Source organism: Argopecten irradians, chromosome 2 (assembly GCF_041381155.1).
Source record: "Argopecten irradians isolate NY chromosome 2, Ai_NY, whole genome shotgun sequence".
Taxonomy (NCBI): Eukaryota; Metazoa; Mollusca; class Bivalvia; order Pectinida; family Pectinidae; genus Argopecten; species Argopecten irradians.
Genome location: NC_091135.1, coordinates 50,364,813 through 50,389,240, shown reverse-complemented (window position 1 = coordinate 50,389,240; position 24,428 = coordinate 50,364,813). Strand labels below are relative to the sequence as shown.

The following is a 24,428-nucleotide window of genomic DNA, read 5'->3' as shown; positions in this document are numbered from 1 at the left end:
ATGGTGATTCTGATCGTGACGTTGCTGGCGGGTATGTTTTCTTATTACTATCCAAATTATTATAAAAAGACTTTGGTAATGGTCTGAATTGCACGTCATTGTTTCTAAATTCGATACTGGCGATTAATAACGACTTACTCTTTTAGCAGTAGCATCATGTTAAGTTTCCTATAAGTATAATCTCAGCCTGTTTTGTAATGAATCAAGTACAATAACGATTCATCCAGTTATAATTTTTAAACTTATGATATTGATAAAATATGAAATAGCTTATAACGTTGATAATATTTCAGAAAATTGTAATGGTTATGTTCACATAATATAATTTTATTATAAACATATTGTTATCTTTTTACTGTATACTGAAAAATATCTTAATGAACGTTATATATATAACTTGCACCGTTATATATATTGTTTAGGCATTGTTAGTCATTCGTTGGCCGGGAGAAATTCCCTCATCAGACAGCACTGTGATGACGTTTCAAGCCTGGCCTTGGTATACGATCTGAACGAAATATCTGTCCAATACAGTTCATTTGAAAAAGTAAATCAACTGTTGAGGATCAACTCTAACGATAATCTTAGTAGAGATGACTTTCTCATCTGGCTTGATGATAAATGCAGGTAAGCCGTAAATAATGTGTGTGGCTGACATGCAGTATTGTACATGTCATGCTTTTATGAGAATAAAGCTGCTTTAAATCTATAATTTATTAATTGAAAATTAAGGTGTACAATTGCTTAATTGTGACGGTACATTGTTGTTAAAATTGACTTGGATGAAATAGAAATAGATGTAGATGATAAAAGTAATCAGGTGATCAGGTTTAAATCAGAAAATAAACCATTCGTCTTTGATTTTTTGTTGTTGTTTTAATACAGAAGTCGGTCGCTGACGCTGGAATGGTTGTTAAAGCAGACAGATAGAGTTTGTCCCAACACGCATAAGATCAGGAGTCTGATAGAACCTAGTGGCGTTATCTGTCACCAGAATGGCAACGTTACCCAATTAACGAAGAAAGGTAAAGCTATTTTCAGGAATAATACAATGAGGTAAAAACGGTGTATTAAAGGCCAAAATAAATTCAAAGTATATATATTCAGCCACTATAGGGCCTTCTTTAGTCCAAAATAACACTAACAGAGTCTGTTCGTCTACATGATTGTTTACTTTTATTGTGCGTAGGTACGAAATGTCTAGGTCCACTTGATGTTTATGGCGGCTTATTTCGACCCTAAAATCAACCCCAGTCTGTTTAAACAATAGTTATAACAATAACATACTTTGTCTCCTGTAGCCATGAACATGACACTGACGTATCAAATGAGATAGAATATGCAATTAGTTTTCGAGGTGGCAATAAAAACAAAGTCAAAGTTGCGGTCGAAATGTCTGACAATCGACAAAGGATGTGTTGTTATTTTGAGACAACTCGTACCTCACACTGTGCTGCAAACATAGTGCTTATCTCATCAATCTAATCGTTTGATAAAGGGATCCGATAAAATCCCACTTGGGGCCACGTCCATGTAACCCATGATAACAGCCAATAAAATTGCTGTCTGCAAAAACTTTTGACAGTAATGTAATGATCTCGCCCCAAGAGCACAACATAGTTAACCGTATACGTACACTGGGATGAAATGTCGTTATCACTTGATGCAGCAAGGTGCAGAGTATGGATGTGATCTTAAGTATACACGTGGTATAAAGGTCATCTAACATAAGGATCTGCATTTTAATCAGATTGCCTATCACATATTGCTGTTCACAGCTGTGGTTCCCTACAGTGACCAATTATCTTTCTACGGCAGGTTGCTCCCTAGTCCGCTAAAACTGAACAAACTCACAGGCTCAAAATTCTGACTGATCGCCTGTTTATGGTCAGCTACCTACTGCTCTTGAAAAGCCGGGGACTGTAATACAAATCTGGCGACAGCAATTATGGGAATTATACATGTTGGTTTGGGGTCGAACATGCCTCTACAGTTAAAAGAAAACGTTTGGCACTCACTTTAATACATGTCACATCCCAACGAATCGCATTCATAATGCTATGTCCCTAGTTATGTTCGAAACGTCCAAGAATCGATAGCCATCTTTGAAGACCAAAAGTTAATTTTAATACCCAATCAGAATCGCCGAATTTCACCGGAAATCGATCCCAGCTGTCTGATTGGGTGTTAAAATTAACTTTCAGTCTTCAAAAATGGCTACCCAAACATTTATTCAGGACGTCTTGAACATAACCAAGGACATAGCATCATTAATGAAGTGAGTTGGGATGTGACATGTATTAAAGTGAGTGCCAAATGTTTTCGATCAGTCAGAATTTTGAGCCTGTGAATAAGGTCAGTTTTAGCGGACTAGTTGCTCCCATTCCGACTTAGAATTGAGGAACATGTCGACAACTGATCCGTGTATAGTGACCGCCTCTGATACGTGGAGAAGGTCTTGATGCACTCACATTTGAAGTTTCTAATGTCACCTTCGTCTCCCAGGTTTGGTTTTATTAGTTTAACATCCTATTAACAGTCAGTCAGGGTCATGTTAGGACGTGCCAGGTTTGTTGGTGGAGGAATGCCGGAGTACCCGGAGAAAAATCACCGATCACCTGACAACTGCCCCACATGGGATTCGAACTCACGACCAAGAGGCGGAGGGCATGTGGTAATATGTTGAGATATCTTAACCACTCGGCCACCGCAGCCCCCGTCTCCTGGGTGTTTTTCAAGGAAGTGCTTAGCTAGAGCATTAGAGAGATTATGGCTTTCTATATGGAGCCTGTGTTCCTAGAACCGAGTATAGGCATTCCGGCCGGGTTCACAATGTACTCAGCCATTGTGTTGTGCTTAGCACAGATCTTGCTTGTGGCTTTGTACTTCGCACCGGACCGGAAGTGCAATGACCCAACCCCAATTTTTTTTATAAGAAATTTACAAAAACCAGAATTTTCGTCGAAAAAGAATTGTAGCCTAAAAAGAATTTAATAACATACATTTTACTGTATCTTATTTCTTTTTTACATATCAAAGAAACACAATTTAACAAAGGGTGGCAATTTATTGACTTGTTCCCTATCCGGGCCTCGAACTCCCGATCTACGGCACCCAATCGCCTAGCCAAACATACCTGCGCCTTCTGCACCGCACCACACCCACGTCCCCAAAAAGGACGTTTTTATGACGAAGTAATATAGTTGGTTCGATATACTGACATGACCACTGTGTAAATTGTCAAATTATACCTATGTATCAACAACACATAGTGCATATGTTACATTGTGTTTAGTAATAAGAGGATATGTTGGCATTATATTTTATTTTGAAAGCAAAGTCTCTTAACCCATATAACGCAAACTTAATCCAAAGAGACAATGGGACTTATGTATTCACGTACCACGTGATACCCGATAACGTTTGTGCGGAACTATTTGTTTCTTCTAAATATCAATATAAATCTAAATCTTATTAATTAACCATCGTTTTAATCAAATACTTTACTCTAATTCAGCCCTCATGTCGTTTGTAAACATAAACAAATCCTACGAATGTGAGACCGCTCTAACGTCAATACAGAGTCAGTGTGAGATAGACGCTTTGTTCAACATCGGCGTTCCCATGGTTACAGAACAAACGTTGGGCAAACAAATCGACGCAAAAACAAGGTATCTTTGGCATCATGTGATATACAGTAATATTTGCTTGGTATTTTACAATAATTAGTTCCTCGATAAAATTGCTACACATGCTGTATATACATTTATAAGATGTTAGGCGATATTTCTACAAGAGAGGTTATGAATTACAAGCTATCTAGTATTACATCTATTATTGTAATATATCCTGTAGGTTTGTTATACTATATTTAAACATACCTGATATATACTATATTTTAGTTACTTTTTTTCTACAAACACTACAGCTCTGTACATTTGCATGACATTGTGTGAGAGTAACGACAAATATACAACTGTCTGTAAATTTTCGTCACTGGGATATTATAATTTATCGTGAGTATAAATACAACTGCAGCCAAGGTTACCAAATCTCAAAAATAAATGGTCACTGACTTTAATTTAGAGCCATTACACAATTATCCTTGAGAAGAGGTATCTCCTTCATGACTTCTTTATTAAACAATTTTGTTATTATTCCACTAGGAACAAAAATCACACGATTTTTGATGTATCATAAGTTGTCGTTAATTCTAAACAAAAATGTTTAAGTATGATTTCAAGTGTTGTTTGAATCACCATAACAGGTTCATTGTTACATATTTACTTAATAGATAGATTAAATGGCGCTTTGTTATACCTCTCTTGTTACATAATTGTAATAGAATAAATTCTCATATGAGTTTCAGGACATTCATATGACTTGCATTTCTATATAAACATACTATAATGTGAAAATATTCTTTAGTATTGTATACATCGCTACTTTATCGGAAATGAGATTGCAAGACATGTGTGATGAGTATTTTATATTCTTACAGAAGGACTATGGCTGCCATTCGATGTACTCTTCCCCGACTGCGATATATATCCCCGGGTTGTGGAAGTCTGGGCGACATTCAAATATATCGGCTCATCACTGAGCTTTTACAAAAGCAGCCATTTAAGCTACGAGGAGAGGTGGATTTTGAAACAATTACAGAATTTATAAGCTCAGTTTGAATGACAAAACACAGCCAAATGATACTCCATTAAATAGTCTTCAACTTCAGCCCCTGTCAAAATATTTATTCAGTTGTGTGTGTTGTGCTGCTTTAAGGTGCAAACAGTTAAATAATCCTCGATCAGACTTTTGACGGTTTGTAAAAAAAAAGTTTCAAGATTGAGATTGGTTCTTTGAACCTCAATTATCATTTTGGGCAATAGCATATTATATAGCCGGTTATTTTCGCGGAGATAGCATTTTCACGATTTCGCGGCACATTGCTATGATAACGAAAATTTGATACGCAAAAAATGAGTAATAGTAAAATGATATCGACTTTTAAAATTCAAATAGCGAAAAGTTGAAATTGCTGCAATTTGATTTTGCCGTTTTAAGATCAAATCGCAAAAAAATTAATTATCCAATCCAATATATTTACATTGTCACTGCACAATAGCTATATGTTGCTACGTATCCCAATGTATGATATTTTCAAGTATTAACATTGGCTGTTAGGCTCTACCTCACCAATACCTTCATCAGAGTTCGAGAGGTCAAGAACAGACTGAATTTTATGTCAATGTGAAAATTCACTGAAGAATATAACATTTCTGAAGATTTATCAATATGAAAATATTTTTTTAATCAAAATATTTGAAATGGATTGAAGTGATGTATCTATCGTTGTATATTCCGTTTTATCGATGGGACTATTTCATCTTCTGTTATTATTTAGTCGGTTGTGTATAGTAACGCACCGAAAGTTGCTAGAACTCACTCTTTCCCGCCAAATCATCGACTGTTCCATCAAATGATATTTTCTCTATGCAGACGTATTACTTTTATTTTCATGCTTTATTTTTTTATCTATTTTCTTTTTATAAATGAAATACAAGCTTTGATTGTTATGTTTTGACGTGCATTGGTGTGTACCATACATTGGGTGTTCTAGTATATCTATCATGGTGAGCTAACGTGCACCATTGGCCATGCTAAAACACCAAATGTATGTTACGCGCGAATGCATGTCAACAATATGACAACACATGCTTAAGAAACTAATTTTCACAATAGCTGTCATACTTCTATTGTATTATTGTGATACCGTTGATGATTATTTGCCTTTTTATACTAATGAGAACTGGACTAGAATCAGAGCCCTTGTTACAATACTTCTTCTCATAAACTATTAAGCTTACCTATTGTCTTGAAAACATCATTTCCTATTTATAAAATATTATTTTGACCGTCGAAACGGAGGGCAGCAAGTGCGATAGCTACTACGCAAGTAGTCATTTTTATATTACCAGACTTAACACTTTTCGTAGTCATATATACAAAAGCAAAATAAAGAATAAGCCGAATGTCAAACGTTGTTCAACCATAATTTATCTAAGTGTACTCAATCCTCCTGACCAATTTATACAACACGATTATGTCGCATTCACAGACATTCATACACACACACAACACATTGCATACAAGTGAGGCTGTGCTTAAATGACCTATCTATTAAACCTAATGAATCAAACCAAGGCATATTGGATCCATTTTCAATTCTTTCCATTATTAATCTAGTTAATGTACTCACATTCCATATGTTTCTAAATTTTCAATAAATATATACTGTATGAGAAATCTATGTAGTAAGAAAATTCTATAATGTAAAGACGGTCTTTAAGCAAAGAGATTTATCCTTTGCGTTTTAACATACACACATATTCCTACCTAAACACACATACATGTCACGAAAAAAGGACATGTCCATATGGAGTTTATGGATCGAAAAAATAGAATTCAACGATGAATTTTTCAACTTCTAAACTTATATAGAGAATTACTTTACAATATACATCTTCCCTTAGGCCAATAAAAAACGACACCGCATTACGAGAATTTCGATATGGTAAAAATGACGCCATTCCATTGGATGTGACGTCATTTTTCAACGGGACTGAATGACGTTACATTCACCGGAAGTGTCAAGTCAGGTATATAGCATATTCACATGATCCCATTGACGAATAAAGCATTTCGTATTGACGGATAAAGCATTTCGTGTTGACGGATTAAGCATATATTTATTCCGAAGTTTTCTTTTAGCATGTGCCGTTGCGTTTTATCTTTCCATACGTATATATGAACATGCCACTTGTTCAAAACGCTATACACTGTTTCAGATAAGCTTTTGCTCAGGCATCTTGGTTATACATCAATGCATGTACTTCACTCGTGACATAGTTGAACTTAAACTCAACATACACGATGACAATGTATAAAAAAATCCATTATATTAAGTTCGAAAAGGCAAGACTTAATGAGATATTATTATCAAACACAATTGTTCTATAAACCTGTCCATCCAGTAACAGCATGATGATGCATAAATGCATTAATCAAACCTAATTATCCTCAATCTAACACACGATAGGTTTCGCCGTGGGGCCCAAATTTTCCACTAATGCCTCGACCTGATGTTCATTGGTTAAAAATTGTTTAAAAAGGTTTTATATTAATATAACTGTTCATACGAGGAGCACCATCCTAGCCGGCGACATAAATGCTCCAACGACAGCATCAGTATGATCCTGATTTTGGCAGTTCTGCTGGGTAGGTTCTGATCTGTGAGGTCTAGTATTCATATTATATTGGGTGTGATATCTGCCAAAGCTATTATATACTATGTTTATTATGGGAACATGATACGATAATATTGTAAAAAATATATTTTATCTTATTCATAACCACTGGGTACCGAAATGGTTTTCAAAATACATTGAAGTGCTCGTTAGGGCAATTGTATTTCAGAAGTTAAGGTAAAATGTATTTCGGAAATGTTTATTGTAACTGATGTTATTCAACAAAGATGTCAAAACGAAGATTAAGTGTGTGCTGAAGAGGTCATACCTTAAACGTATTATTCTTAATTCACAACGATTTACAAATTAATTTAAAAAATGTGCAAATATATGTAGCTTAACCGTCAAAAAACCCATCGAACTTTCTTTAATAAAGACAATCATTAAGATATCACTGCCGTCATTCTGGTGATAATTCGTGATTATTATGTATATTGAGCCTAAACCTAAACTATTACGGTACTATGCCACCACGTTTTGTAGGTGTAACACCGCTAGCTTTATCGCTATCATCGCTGCCTAGCCACTATTGCACCGACACAACAAGTCTTAATTTGGTATACAGACTGAACGAACAGGAACCTTATGAATCCATCAGTGACTTCCTGACACGTTTAAACATCGAAACAAGTGACAGTATCAACAAAGACGGTCTGCTTTTTCAACTGAATTACATGTGTCGGTATGTTTTGTACAAATTGATAAATACGTTAAGATAAAACATTATCATATGTTATTCGGAGACCTCATCCATTCAGCATGTTTTCATATACATGTCACGAGAGTGAGTATATCTGGGTTTGTTGATGTCAATATAACGTGAGTTTTTTATGCGTTTTAGCGCAGGTGCAGTACTGCAAAAAAACATTATATTTACATCTACACTGAAATGAGATGCAGCAAAGTTGTTGCCTAGAATTTATTTTTTTCATTTTTACATCGTTATTAGAAATTGCAAAGTGACTGGTATGCTGTGATACAAACCAAGAATTTTGTCTTGCATAAATTTTGTGTTGTAACTAATGTTTATAAGGCATCATACATGTTTGTCCATTTACATGATTTTTACAGCTTAATTTATCAAATATGCCGGTTTTTAAACCACGTCTCTTCTATGAAGTGTGCAGGTGTTATGCGATACTTTAGATATATGTGTTGTGACAGCGGGCCTCTATCAAACATTTTACCGTTACTACATTGAAGTTCTCTGTCGCTTACACGTAGCAGGACCCTCTAACTTCAAATCAATTTTTACTGACTTTTTTTACCAGGAGCGGTAGGCAAGACATGGGCGGTGGTGTGTTTTGGAAAATAGACAGCCACAGGTTTCTTGAACGAGAAAAATATTAATATTATAGTCTAGAAAATACTTATTATCAAGGGAGAGAAAAATGTTGATATCATAGTCTAGAAAATAGTTATTATCAAGGGAAACATATTTTTAAAAAATACCTTAAAGAAGAGATATTGAAGCTAACCTGCGATAGATAATATTATTCTATGGTGCTTATTGCAAATAATTTATAACCCAAATATCTACTTTGTTTTAAAACACATAATTCCGCTCGGATTGCAAACATCAGATACGCTTTTTGTGGATTTTTTACCTTAGGTTAGATGTATTGAGATATATTTGAACTCTTTATAATCAAACTACTTTAGAATTCATTTACAGTATATGTATGATTAGTAACATACACACAAATCGTGTTTTTATTTGTGCTAAAAAGAAAAATAACAGCTACCGATATAAACTCTTTCTCACAATTCAGCCAAAAAAACCTAACCCTAGCTTGGCTGCGACAACAAGCGGAGAGTAATTGTCCTAACTTAGACGAGGTCCGGAATTTGCTTCAGCATAATGGTGCAGTTTGTGATGAAAACGGAAACGTATCTACCGCTACAAGGAATGGTAAGTGACATTTGGTTGTTATATCTTTTATTCATAATGAGGTAAAAACGGTATAAAGCTAGTATATTAATTATCCGAAATAAAAGGCCAAAATAAATTCAAAGTAAAATAAAATATAATTTCAATGGAAAATGTAGATATTATAAATATAGTATGCTCAGCCAGTATAGGGCCTTCTGTAGTCCAAAATAACACCATATCTTTTTTCGTTCTAAAGTTAAAACAAATGTTTTGATCTATATACTTGATATATAAATTGATATCACGTATTCTTTAATGACGTCAGCAAAAAAATGAATACTCTTGTTTTTGATTTAATTGATTGCTTACATGGATACCATAATAATAGGTGGTTATCAAGATACTATAAAATAGGTGCTTATACAGATACCATAATAATAGGTGGTTATCAAGATACTATAAAATAGGTGCTTATACAGATACCATAATAATAGGTTGTTATATAGGTTTTTCATTTCAAAATATTTTCATTAAATCAAAAGATTTAATTCTGGATCGGGCAGCAGGCATAGCATATATATACCTTCTCCATATGATTGCATGCAAGTATTACAAAAAATATATATATAATTTAGAAACATACTACATCTTTTAAAGCATATTTGCACTGGACTAGATCTATAAAATAATATTAAATCATTTTTAGGATTAAAGTGAATAGTCGGGCAAAGAAAACCAGTCTAAATGCGTTCATTGGCCTTCCAAAAGTTCTCACATATTAATACGACGGTCAAGTTCTGCTTAGTTTCCCAGTTCTGACCATTAAAGTAAAGAAAAGTTGAAAGCATCGAAAGCGAGGCTGTGTGGAAATGTAACCACGGACATAGTGAGCCGGGAGGACGTTTTAGAATTCCCATACTTTAAATTAATTTCTTCGTACGCAGACAGATTTTGACGAGAGATTTTATTTTTCCATTTCATAAGAAATTATACTGGATACATTCACACCATTTTTACCGACTTTAGCCATTTTAATAAAAAAAATCTGATTTTAGCTTAACTTGATTTTGATTATGATCATAGCTTATAACTTAAAACTCAAAACTTAATCTTAATCTCTCATCCGGACATTCATTGTAAATGGGCAGCACTAAAATGTCAATAGTATTTTACCACTAAGTGCCTACCAGTCACAAATATACGGAGTATGAGCAATGAGTGATATAGGTTCCATAAAGATGTCTGGTTTTATGGATACCATAAAGATAGGTGATACTTTAAGATGATGATTGATTAAAAAGCCTAATTTATTTCAGTTTGAGTTTGATTTTATTTATATACATTGTATATTGTACACTAAGTCCGAAGTACGTTGACACATTGAACTAGCTCAATCGGTAGAACATCCGACTAGTGTGAACAATAAAAATTTTTAACTTCATTTCAGTTTAAGGTTGAGTTTATATATATACATTGTATATTGTACACTAAGTCCGAAGTACGTTGACACATTGAACCAGCTCAATCGGTAGAACATCCCGACTAGTATGAATAATAAACCTTGTAGAACAAATCACCCTGCAAGTGTTTGGAGTTCCCGGGTTCGAGTCCCGGTCTGGTCTCTGCATTGTCTCCTCTCCTGTCACAGTATTTATATCAATTCTCATACTTGAGGTCTCTGTCTGAAGCTGATGAGATTCATACAAGAACATCGATGATCAGCTGATGTCTCCATGTATATAGTTTAATCTAAACTGGCAAGTGAGTGTAAATATGCTGACATTGTTGACATTTCATCTACTACTGACAGTGATGACTAATAATGACTGTATAATTTATGTCATTTGTTGAATAATGATGCAAATTGAAGTATGTCCATTTCTGCAAAATACATCTATATTATTTTTATAATGGGTCCTTTTCACTTTCGTTTTGACAGTTGTTTCAGTTGTGATATTTAGATTTATTCCAATAGCAATTAAAGTAAGTGTGGGTGATAAACAATTAGATAAGTCATGCTTATTACATATGGTATCTTTTATCATTTATAAATTGTTCTATATTTAGTAACAATAACGTAAATTGCGCAATTACTTCCGTTTATTTGCATTATTCAATGCAATAAAGAGGGCACATACACCATCCCAAATCGTGATAACGCTTGGATCTTCATTTTCCTTTATAATAATCTATAATTTCCATTTTACATGTTTTTCAATTACACTGCAATGACACTATCATATGTAATTCATTTAAAGTGTAATACTGGCTACCACAATGCAACAAAATAAGCATATAAATAAATATTGTGTAACCAAGAAGAATTTTATGTGTGATGTCTTCAGCAGTGATATACTTTAATAGAATGACATAAAAAACAAGGAAGAAATTCATAGAAAACAAAATACCAAGACATTGCAGTTTTCCAAAACACACACAAAAAAGCCATTCAATTTGATATTTTATTTTAATTTTAGTAAGATATTTGCTTACGACGTTATTAAATACGTCTGACTGCGATGAGATCAGCATCCCGCCCTGGTATAAAATCACGCCCATGATATAAGCCATTAAAAGCTGTACGGCAGATTGCGTTTGATTGTTTGTAGTATCTGTGTAGTCAAAAATGTGAACAACATCGTTGCTTTTTTTGGTTGAAGTTGCAGACGTCGACCACTTCATTATCCCCCGCCCAACGAAGTTGGCGGGGGATATACAAATGGGTTCCGTCCGTCCGTCCGTCCGTCCGTCCGTCCGTCCGTCCGTCCGTCCGTCCGTCCGTCGAATGGTTTCCGGAGCATAACTCTAAAACCAGTAGATATTTCCACGAAAACCGGTTGATATATATGCACGGAACTCCATAGGCACAAGGTTTTCATTTTTTGCATTTTTTCCGTAACCATGGAAACATTGCTGAAAATATCACATTTTTGTACCAGGTTCGTTTCCGTAGCATAACTCTAAAACCAGAAGAGATATTTCCACGAAACTTCATAGAAACATTGGTCTTATGGTCTAGTAGTGCCTTTTGCTATTTTAAGGTTTTCACTTTTTGTACTTTTTTCTGTAACCATGGAAACATTGCTGAAAATGGCAGATTTTTGTGTAAGAATCGTTTCCGGAGCACAACTCTAAAACCAGCAGAGATATTTCCATGAAACTTCATAGACACATTCTTTTTATGGTCTAGTAGTACCTTTTGCTATTTTTAGGTTTTCTTTTTTTTCACTTTTTCCGTTACCATGGAAACATTGCTGAAAATATCATGGTAAATGGTAAATGTTACTTTGCAAAACTCCACCCATCTTTGTGTATATAGTCTAATATAAATGTCAAGGCTGTATACCTGATTCAACAATTGCAGCCCCGCTCTACTTGAATTATACTCCATCTTTCTTTAGCTCAACTTCCTTTTTCCTGTTTTTTTTCATACACATAAGTCTCCAAAATCAAACTTACTTCAGTTTTGATATCTCCATTGGCGGGGGATCTGAATGACTATGTCCTTGTATTATTCTTCCAAAGGGTTATTTTCTCAGGACTATTTCCTTCATGGGTTATTTCCATGGAGTTATTTCCCTGCCTCCCAATTCTGATGAAATATCAAACTTAATCAATTCCATGATGAAGTCACACCCAACAAATACAATGAGATTATTCTTTATTAAAGTGAGGTACATTAGGAATAATAATCAGTTTTGTAACATGTTTACAACAAATAAACACTTTGTCGTCCTTTATCTTTTGTTCTTACAAAGCCGGGATGGTATAAATTGATTTATTACATAATTTGTTTATACCAATCTATATATGAAGAAATATAATATTTTCAACTATTACACCGACCGTTCAATAAAACCTTGTTATATTGCACGGTTCGAAGTTATATTGCACGCTTCCATGGAAACGTTATATTGCACGGTTCGAGATGTTTTATTGCACGGCTTTAGGAACACCTCGCTGTTGTTGTCCAGTTTTGTAGAAAACTTCCGAGGAATTGCGAGTAACAGTGAGTTACGTTATTATGACGTCACAAAAGTTCACGCTCAATTTCGCGCCGGATTTATAGATCTCGAATCAAGCACGTCATGTAGACGTTTACTGTACCGAGTAAAGGACGGACACGATGAATGTATTATATCAAAAGGCTGCAAGCAGGTCTAATAATGTGAAAACAGACAATAAGACATCCAAACCGGAGTTACAACGTGACGTACGTGGGCTCTACGTCAATCTTCAATAGGATATTAAGGATTTTTTCCGTACGGTACGGTGTTGATGATTTTGTTAAGTGATTGTCGTATTCGTTTTATAAAAAAATATTCAACTGAAAAACTGGTGATTATGTAATAAAACAGATATTTCATGGGTTACTGTGCTCTAGTTCATAATATTTACCCCTCGGTGATGGTAATCAACAAATGTTATATTGCACTCGGCCTTTGGCCTCGTGCAATATAACATTTGTTGATTACAATCACCTCGGGTTAAATATTATGAACTAGAGCACAGTAACCCATGAAATATTTGTATAGTATGATACATTAAGAGTGCTACAATACATTACAATATAGCTTAACTTTATTTACAGCACTCAGTTCTTTTGTGAGAATTAACACATCTGTAGAGTGCACCTTTGCCTACAGCGACATATATACAGAATGCGATATCAACACCATGTTTAGTGACAATGGACCCACCTACCCAGAAATGACCCTGGCAAGAGATTCCGCAGAGTCCTCGAGGTAAACTATAAGACCACACAGAATGGCATGAACATTTTTTTATGTAGTGTGGAAAGGTGTATTCTTATTTTATGTATTACGTAATACTTATTACGTGCTAACGTGAAATATTTTTCATTTTACAAATATGTACATTAAATAAAATATTTGTCGTTTTATCTCCAAAAACACATTTTTCACACTACAAAAAAAATATATATATTGCAATCTACAAATATATATAAAAAACATTTCTGCCTTAAGCAAAATGTTTTACATGTATTTTACATTACATAAAATAAAGCACTGTTGTCCTACATTAAAAAAATTCGTGTCACCTCTGTGCCGCCAGAGAACCATATTAGGTGAAAAAGAAACATTATTTGTAATAATATGAACATTTCTCTGGCTTTGTTGGACAGTTGAGTGAGTATCGAAAAGGATAAATCGAGGTTATCCCTAGGAATTGTTAAACGCCTGAAGCTTTTAATGAATTTCAAGGGGCTCATGTTTTAATTTACATTGAATTTAATGATGTAATTAGATATTAAATTCTCGAAAAGTTCAAGAAATTTTTAGGAGGTGGGATCAAAAATAGGAAAGACAGATACATGTAGTAAAAGGAGAGCCATCGTTGTATATAAGGTTTGCTTTAAATGATCCGCACGTAGTACATAATATATATTTAAAGGGGAATTTAGTACACTCTCTGTAATCCGTCTGTTTCTGTTGAAATTGAACTATTTCAATAGCATAGTGAGTCCTTACATGCCCTTTTGACCTCTAGTTATAACTAGCACAGTTTATATGATTATTCTATGGTGAGGTCAATATGTTATTATGCAAACTTAGCAAGTGCAAGTATTAACCGAGAGTGAAGCTCAAGGACAGTGTTTTAGACATGTTTGTAACATAGCTGGTTGGTTCAAATATTCATTGAGCGAGAAGTTATTTTTTTCATTATTATCCACATATACAATACAGACGAAAAACAGCGGCCATTCGATGTGCAATACCCCAGGTGGTACGATTAGCCCCAGGCTGTGGAAGTCTTGCCGACCTAAAGATCTACTCACTGATATCGGAGCTTATCCAACTTCAGCCAATCAAACTGAATGGAGAGCTGGGATTTGACGACTTTTCTAATGTAATGGCTTGAATCCGGAACACGATGTTCAAATGAGGCATTTTGTTTACTTTCAATATTTCAATAGTACATTCAAATAAATGTAAAACAAACAAGCTACTTCATTGATTTTTTTGTATTTGCTCTACTAGTACAATATAGTTAAAATGAAAGGTTAGCAACTAGAAGAAAGCAAAATCATTATATTTTGGTAAGTATAGCTAAATATATGTCATCGTTGGCGCAATACGTGAAAAAACGGCATATTATCTACTAGAGTACTAATATGTTATATCCGAAACATATATAAACATGGCAACTTTGTTGACAGGCAGAGGGACCTCTAGTTTATAGGCATTTTCCCTTGGCTTACTACTTTTGAATATATTCTTTTAAAAATGACATTTCTGCATTAACACAAAGTTTAAACATTATTTCATGGTTTGATGTGACCAGTTTTCCCTGTTCATGTTATTTAATATGATTTTTGAAAGCATGCAAATAAGCCATTATACCTGGTTTTTCGAAAAACGGACATTTAAAACTGGAAGTGCATTTTATTTTATTAATATATAAGTTACAATATTGTTTCTTTCTTTCCACAATCGTACTCAAACCATCTGAAAATTACTGAACTTTTATAACATTTCAAAGTTGTTCTTCTGTATCTTAATAGCTAAAAGTTTATTTTAAAAAAAACCTATGGACATACAGAGGTTTATCTGCCGATCGTAAAATAGTTTCCAATCCCTCTAATATATGTTTCTAGCTATATGAATTCAAATGAGTTCAATAGAACCATTTTATGGTTTCCTCAGCAATAATAATCACAGTTAATCTCTAACAAATAAATTAATATCAAAGTAAGGCTTTATTAGTATTATTTATCCTTTAAATGACAGCAACTGGGTTTTTTCCTGAAGAATCTGAGAGCCAGTTGGGATAAGGTGGCCTCCCTTGAACCAGCAAACTTTTGATAATGGCCGTGAGATAAAATCATTGATCTAGATAAAACAGTTCAATTTCGAAAACCTTCGTCCTATCAGTGCGATTATTATTAAAAGTAAACGAGGCTGATCACACAGCTTTTTAAGGAATATATTTTTATTTTATTGAGGTTATGATGGTATAATGATAATGTAGCCCGTGTAAACTATGTAACCCTAGCGAAGCTAAATTACATAAAACTGACACGGGCCGGGGTTACATAAAATATACCCGTGTTTCATTATCATTATACCTTCATCACCTCAACAAAATAAGTCTATTCCTTATATTTACAGTTTTTCACGCAAAGTAACATTATTTATTGTCGTAACAGTTGCATATTAGTTTTGTTAAAATAGCCATATTTTTCTCTCCCCACCCCCATCGTCAACGAATTCGATTGAACAACTGATTGTAATCGAGTCATTCATATGTTCCCACAAAAAGTGGGGTCATGACCTCACGTTGCTACGCCAGTGGCTATTCCCGTAACTATAGAATCGCCGCACGTATTGCACTATCGTTATACACTGATAATGATAATACTAGAAAGCATGGTTATTGAGTCCATGTCAGTGCACAGTGTAAATATAATTTATAACAAACATTTTACACAATAGTAAATAGCGAAAAGGGATTTGCTTTCAAACACGAGAAATGTATTACTATTTTTGCAAAGGGGTTATATTGCGATTTCTTCAGGTGAATTATAAGTAATACCTTTCTGAGATAAATATTAATTTTTTACTTAACGTAACCTTACCAAACGCAATATGATTTGTTCTGCCATGGCTTCAGTCGTTTATTTGACGCTTTTACGTATTAATTATCGTGCCAAATAACCGGAGATGATGACAGTTGAAACGGTTGTACCGTCCTAGGTGAATGTTTGGTTGATTAACGTCCTATCAACAACTCAAACCTTTTAACAACGGCGTATCCCTCCATGTAATATATCGTGTGTGTAGACACATGTATTAAGTATAGTACAACATATCTTGAAATGTTTTCTTTTTTAGCCCATTCTAAAGTTGAAAAAAACTCGAACTCGAACTCGTTTTCTTAGAATACCTCCAGTTCTTCGAACTTATAATATTGTCCCTATATCTTCCTTATGTATTTCATGTAATAAAATCCCTGATAGATCGAACTCGTATTTGCCACAGACCTCTCATTACTCGAATAGTAGCATATCTCCTTTTCCTCACATATATGCCAATAACACCATCTACTCTCGTCAATCATATGCATTACGTTGGGAATACATTTCTCCTTTTCTGAATCAATTCTTTGTAAATGTTTACAAAGTGTATTTCTAGTGTTTTAACTTCGAAAAATACGCCATGCCCGACAGCTAAACTACAAGATGAAATTCATTAGAACGAAAATAACACACATAGTTTACCAGTTTTTGTCCAGTATATGAATGTCTGTCGATGACCAGTCTCTGAGGATTATACTGTACCTTTCATCCATTGTCGTCAAGGACGATGCAGCCATCTGATCAACTCCATTATTTGTCAATTGAAAGCAGTTCAATGCTTAATTAACAACATTTCATAGATTTCAAATTCGGGTATTTATTTGGCTGAATAGTGTAGATTTCAAATTCGGGTAATTCATCTGTTTCTCCTAATCATGTTTCATGTTTTAAAAGGCGTATTTAATACAATTGCTATATTCCGAACTACAAGAATTTCAATAAGTAACAAATTGGCTAATGCATATATCAGTTGTTATCATTGGGTGTTTTTTTTTTTTTGTAATTTTATCCTCCATTATCTAGACTATAAACGCATCAGTGACTACTAAGCTCTTTACAATACAATCCCTTTGCCTGAAAGGAAAGTTTGATATTTCACTTGCAGACAACAGCAGTATTCTAGACCTTTTTAGAATACATAGGTCAGTATGCGACTTATATAATCATCAAACCCGATATTCACCAAAGGTCTTCTGAGATATGATAACTGTGGAAAACGTATTGCCTTTTGTCACTTTGACTTATATGTTAGTTCTGCTATTCAGTACGTCTTACGAATGATGCCATTGGGCCCCTGGGACCCTAGAACCACATATGGGATAGGAATCAGATATCGAAATCTAGAATAATAGGCTATATACATACTTATGAACGCCTGCTGACTAAATATTATTATTTCGGATGTCCTTGTAATCCTGGTCCTAGACTTGCTGGTGTAAAATACTGGCCACATAGCACCTTTGGGAATCTTGGATTTCAAATAACCATCATAGATACCTGAGATACGTGCGTAACACACGTGTAGCCGTATAACCATTGTATTATTATTTGACTGTAAAACAATCCAAATGCGGAGCAAAGAAATTAAATGACATCGTAGAAGAATAAATTCGAATAAATAAAGTGCAGCTTGTCTAAAACAAATGTCACCAAGGCCAGCATAATTAGTCGGTATATCCAGGTTTCCGGATTACATAGGTTTTAATTACTGGAAGTTACTAAAGCAATTCAAGTTAAAGACGAGCCGGATTCTACCTTAGTTTTAAAGCCGAAATTAATTTTAATATATATAAAACTAAAACAACGAAAGTAACTTTACTGTATATTCATGTGTTTATGATGATGTTGCATGAATTCATTGACATAGTTTTGTAAATCAACAAGACGCATATTAATTCAAATAGATAATTAAGGTATTATGTTAATTTAATAATATCTTTAAAATATATATTTTATGTTGAATATTTTCAAACTGTTAATGAAAAATATGCCACCCCAAACATTCTTTGTATTTATATGACTATAGTTTATTGAAACAATTATGCGAAGTGTTGATTATCAGAGTAATTTATCAAATTAAAGTGGTTCCAGGATTTATACATTTTATACATACACTGCCCTCCAAAAGTTCTGTTACAAGTGCAATTTTAAAAATGTACATAAAGTACAGAAATATGTAAATCTTGGTAATACAGACATCAGTATATATTATTTATCAACTTATTCTTCTCTAACACATTAATTGTATTTTGGAGAGTTTTCTCAGAGATAAATTGCTAGCAAATTCTAACATATGTAACAGAACTTTTGGAGGGCAGTGTATATTTGTAAACAGTGACAGCGGAGATAAACTGGACATGAACAAATTACATCAGAAAACTTTTATAAAATTGATAATTAATTCGGTATATATATTTGTTCTATCTAGCATTAAAATCTACTAATAGGTAGATTTTTAAAATTAGAAACGTACTATGCTAATTAGTTCGAAGGGATCCATAAAGCTTGAGAACAAAACTCAAAAACTGTTCACTCGAACCAGACTATATCAATGACGCAAGGCAGTAGGAGAAATACCTTTTACCAGATAAAATAAAAAAGTTGCCTGATCAATATTGAACAATATACACATTCAACATTTTGAAAATAACTGTCAAATAAAACTTCTTCTTTAACTACACATATCTCACATGGTATAGATAAAGCCTTCCAATACATTTTAGTCAAATTCAGAATGGTGTGAAAGCTAGCAGTGATCAGGTGCACTTTATAAAATGTAATATATGTATTGTGTTCGTCTAGTGTTTTATGGTCCAGATAGACAAGGCAGCAGCACTACGTGCCTCTGCCTGCCGGCGGCAGTTAGGACAGCGTTTAACAGCAGTCAGTCAAGTATGGCTCTACTACAACATATTCACTAGGGACAACAAGGACAAGATTAGAACCAAATACTATTAAATGCCTTTTGTAAATGGATTGAGAAGACTACTCTGGTACAATAATATCAGGAAGATGTCAGTTTAAGGTATACAACCTATTTGACAAGGTATAAAATGGGAGGTATTAAAGGCTGACTACTATTGTAACCAGTGGTTATAAAATCATTGTGTTTGTTAATTCATGCATTTTATACGCACCATGGTCTTTTATCATAATGTGTGTAAGGCACATGGCCAATGAACCATGTGTTTCGGTAGAGAAAGGGTTCAAATACCGCAGTCTCCCAAAACACGAACCTCGCACAAGATACACGCAACACACTTCATACATGGAAGACCGTCCTTACATGAAGATGTTAATAGGACGTGAATTTATCAAACAAACAAACAAATAAATAAATAATAATTAACTGATAAGTGCAGGCTGTCTTCTAAGAAACCATTACTTCTATTATAATACAAGGATCAACCAACCTCTATTTGAAATATTCAGATTCTAACACATTTCAGAAATTTACTGGAAGTTACCATATAATAATAATATATTAATAGAACAGCCCTTTGAAATTATTTACTTAAATTACATCTGTGTCAATGTTCCGTCAAGACTTATGATTCGGGTGGTATGCTATTAAAACTGTACTCGCCCCTTAAAAAATAAGCTAAATTCGGATATTACTTTTAGTTTTCTTCCATAATTCGGCTTGCTAACATGTTCCCTTGTCGCAACTTAATTTTGACACGGAGTTGGTACAGCTCTCGATCACCGTAATAACGACTTTGGATAATGTCCTTGGCAGGACACAACAAAGTCTTTAAAGTAGTTTACCACCTTCGTTATCAGCTTAAATGTTGTTCGCCACCTGCCAGTCTGATGTGACCGACTCGTGTTTACAGTTTGATGTCGTTGATGATATGCTTCCTGTCAATATTTGATGTTAATATAAGGAAAAAACAGGGACATACCGAAGTCTCCCATAACACATGGATCCACTTCTCTCCTTACGTAATGAGAAGGCCACCATTGGTTGACCATAGTTCTTAATAAGATGTTAGGTAATTCGAAACTAAACCAAACTTGGAAATGGAAATGAGTTTTTCTATCACAAAGAGACACAGGACGTATATTTTTTAATTTGTCAGAACTCGTTTGTCTTTTATAGTGGTAAGCATGTAACGTAAGCAGTTTAAAATCAAATGAAACCATTACATATATTAACTGAACACAGTCCCTGAATAACCAAAGGATGGCTGCGGTACAGGGTAATGGAATAAGGGGTACGTAGGAATCAATTGTTAATCCTAACTAGCCTGCCCATGTCCTATACTACACTATACTTATGTATCCTTCATTTTCCCGACAAACATACACGCATTCATCTTGTCCTCCTGAAAGTAACAAAGTATATGAATACTCTGATTTGTTTCATGTACATGTTTATTGTAAAACTTTCCTTAAACGAATCTGCTTGATACGAATTTTTGCTTATTCATACAAAGTAAATTCAAATCCCCGGTTTTGGCTTCTCTTTATCTATACTTTTTTTTGTGAAACGTATAACGAATTTGCTTATAATGAATTATCTTTTAATACGAAGTGATTTCGTGGTTCCATCAGGTAAATGTTTGCTTTATAATAAATTCGTCCATAAAGTGTTGGATGTAGCCTTGTTTTAAAGTGAAACTTGGGGCCTAAAAAGGAATTGATTGATAGACAATGAAATACGATCAAACAAGTGTATCAGTATTGTCGATAATGGAAAATCTGCCAAAGAAGACATTATTACTGATATTGGAGTAGTTGAGTGAGCTTGGTAACTACGTTGATTCGGGGTGCAATCGGCTAATGATTTTATTTAATTTATAGTTTAAGAAACTTATAGAATTTCTGTTTATAACAAATTACTTCTTTTGTTCAAATGGGATTCGTTATGGCAAAGTTTAACTGTAATATATGTACTGATAACAAATATACTTTGTGAGATTAACAATTCTTAACCTAACAATGAAATTTTGATAAATCCTCTAAAATAAAGAGAATATCTGAAAGAACATTTATTCGTGTACTTTATTTCCAATGTTCTTGCTGGCTGGTAAACATGCGGGGCCATTTTCATTGATCTATTTATGTAAGTAAGGATACATACGAATTCCTTAGGGAGGCCACAACCATCGCATACAGTGAAAGTTTCGTTGCTGAGAATTGCTGTGTGAATGAGAGTGACTGAGTGAATTTGGCCCTGGTTAGGCTGATATGTAGTTGGTATATACCTCACGTTTGTCTTATTGACGTGCTAACAGGTCGTGTAGTATACATTGTTTTCTGGAAAATACTTTATTCGCAACCACCACTACTGTTACACCTATAGTGAGGTTGTGTGTGGTGATATGCTTATAAAGCTTTGAAGGAAAACGAGACAATTGTATCGTATAGGAAGCTCTGAAGTAAGCACAACTTTTCTCTAACAAATGCACATTTTCTTCAAACCATGAGTCGTAAAATTTCTAGCTAGTGTAATTTTATAATTTAAAGAGTAAATGATATGAAATTTCTATTAATTCTCCAAATTTTGTTTGATAGTATACATGTATGTCATTTGTTTGTTTTATCATACAATTTGTGTGTTTTGTAACGCTTTTCCCATTTTATCAGAATTTACCCTTGCATGCATGCTAAATTCCGATGTGTATAACCTTTCAGCCGTATTATATTCAGTATTCGAGGTCGATCGAAGAAAGTGTGATAAAATACTCTAAAATTGGACACGTTCCTATTTTCTGGCATTGATAAAATAAGCTTGTTTACGAGTGATATTATGTCCCCCAAATATCACTGATAACATTTTTTTTCTATAAAACCGTTCCTATAACAAACATAATAGTCCATAGCTTATGCTGTCTGCTTTCTATTTTGTCTGATCAAAGACCGCAGAAATTTCAAGCAGAGTTTGATTGAATTATCAAAAATATGGCAACATCATTCGTGTGATTAAACAATTCAAAGCTAATTTTATCATTATCGCATGGCGGCACACGCCAAAGTACGGGTTTCGCTATTTAGAACTGGCGACGCTGATCCTGTGGCTCGGTGAATAAACAAAAACAGCCCATTATATAAAGATAAAATATGATATTATACAGATACAATAATTCTAGGCTTCCATGATAGAAATATCGCTTACAAATATATATATGTCTTGAGAGATTTAATTGGAACATCAGTGACAAGGTACCTTTAGCTGTAGAGATCGTCCAGAGTTCAAATGCGGTGTTGGCAACAATATTAAATCTTCTCTTGTTTCAGTTGAATTTGATATATGTAAACATCTCTTGTAGAACAATATGAAACCATAACTAAACAAAGCTACCAAATTTCGTTATCATCATTAGGAAGCTACCTCAGTATTATTTTTGTTTTAAAATATTAAACGAAGCCAGAAGATTATATAGATATGTAGTTAGAACAGAAAAATATGAAACCCTTCAAAACTGTTCCTTTTCTATACTTACTACCACAATATTAAAGACTTTGATGATGCGGGTCGGTGTGGCATATAAAATACGGTGTCTCTCACTCCGCTTCACTTAGTCGGTGGCTCGAGGTTCGATTCCTGGTCGGGGCACATTATAGAAATGTGTATTTACATGGAGTCATCATGTCAGAATATCACGTGTATTTAGTCTAGTCGATCCTCCAGTAGTACAGGGATTTGATTGGTCTCTGTTTGTTCTAAGAAAGGTATTATGCTTATCAGTACGTTGGAGGTTTACACAGAGGGATTACCTTCACGTTCATATTAGTGAGTTCATGACATATAAGCAAATGTCATGCGGCCCGCAAGACATGTCTTGCAAATCCTAATGGATATATATCACTTTGGAGGCAATCATCAGCCCACAGGGTGTGGACCTTTATGTCGCATTAGTATGGGAGACAGTAGTTTTACGTGAGCTAGTGTGGCGCTTCACAACTTGAAAACGTGACAATGCAATTGTTGATTCTGAAAAGGTCCAATGTCAAACACATAACGCTGTTTTAAAATTAGGTTATAATGCCATATGATGTATCTTTCTCTTTGGTAGATAATGTTACGTGATTCAAGCGAAATGTTACTCAAATTATGACATTTGTGATAATTAATCTTGCGCATTTTATACTGCAACACAAAATGGCAGGTTAAATACATTAACATTCAATCGTTCCATTTACTCATAATGTTGATTAAGAATTATGCAAAAAAAAAAAAAAAAAAAAAAGTTTTTTATATACGATACCTAATATACATAACATGTAATTTAGGCTTTATGGCTGTCCCTGAATACGACTTTTAAAACTATCAACTTTATCTATTTTACATCGATTGTTCAACAATATACAACATATCACTTTCGATGACCGGATGTTACAGTGGGAGGAAACCGGAGTGTCCGGAGAATAAATACTAGTAAACATAATGGCATGGCTATTCGGTGACAGAAATATGTACTGAACCATATGGACTTGCAACAAAAAAAGTTAAACTTTTTTGCATATTTTGCCAAAATTTACAAACAACACAACATTCTACAAGTCTACAGTTATATCTAAGGTTATGACGGATACACTTTATTTCTACTAAGTTATGTTCAAGTACCCCTAAGAAGTGATATATATAAGCATAACAAATTAGTTTAAACGGTGTCTTAAACCTTAATTCTATGTTATTGTTCCT

The 24,428-nt window shown here is 34.1% G+C and overlaps 2 protein-coding genes across 2 annotated transcripts; both read left to right on the top strand.

Annotated features, from left to right (window-relative positions):
* On the top strand, nucleotides 1–6,036 carry LOC138316695 (uncharacterized). The gene is made up of 5 exons (XM_069258357.1): nucleotides 1–31; nucleotides 351–627; nucleotides 886–1,025; nucleotides 3,518–3,671; nucleotides 4,502–6,036. Exons 1-5 carry the CDS (start codon nucleotides 1–3, stop codon nucleotides 4,680–4,682), a joined length of 783 nt encoding a protein of 260 aa, XP_069114458.1. The 3' UTR covers nucleotides 4,683–6,036.
* A 1,082-nt stretch (nucleotides 6,037–7,118) lies between these two features.
* LOC138315827 (uncharacterized) lies at nucleotides 7,119–15,147 on the top strand. Its single transcript, XM_069257119.1, has 5 exons — nucleotides 7,119–7,275; nucleotides 7,788–7,986; nucleotides 9,077–9,216; nucleotides 13,769–13,922; nucleotides 14,886–15,147. The coding sequence occupies exons 1-5, from the start codon at nucleotides 7,248–7,250 to the stop codon at nucleotides 15,058–15,060; spliced, it is 696 nt and encodes a 231-aa protein (XP_069113220.1). The 5' UTR covers nucleotides 7,119–7,247; the 3' UTR covers nucleotides 15,061–15,147.
* The last annotated feature ends 9,281 nt before the right edge of the window (nucleotides 15,148–24,428 follow it).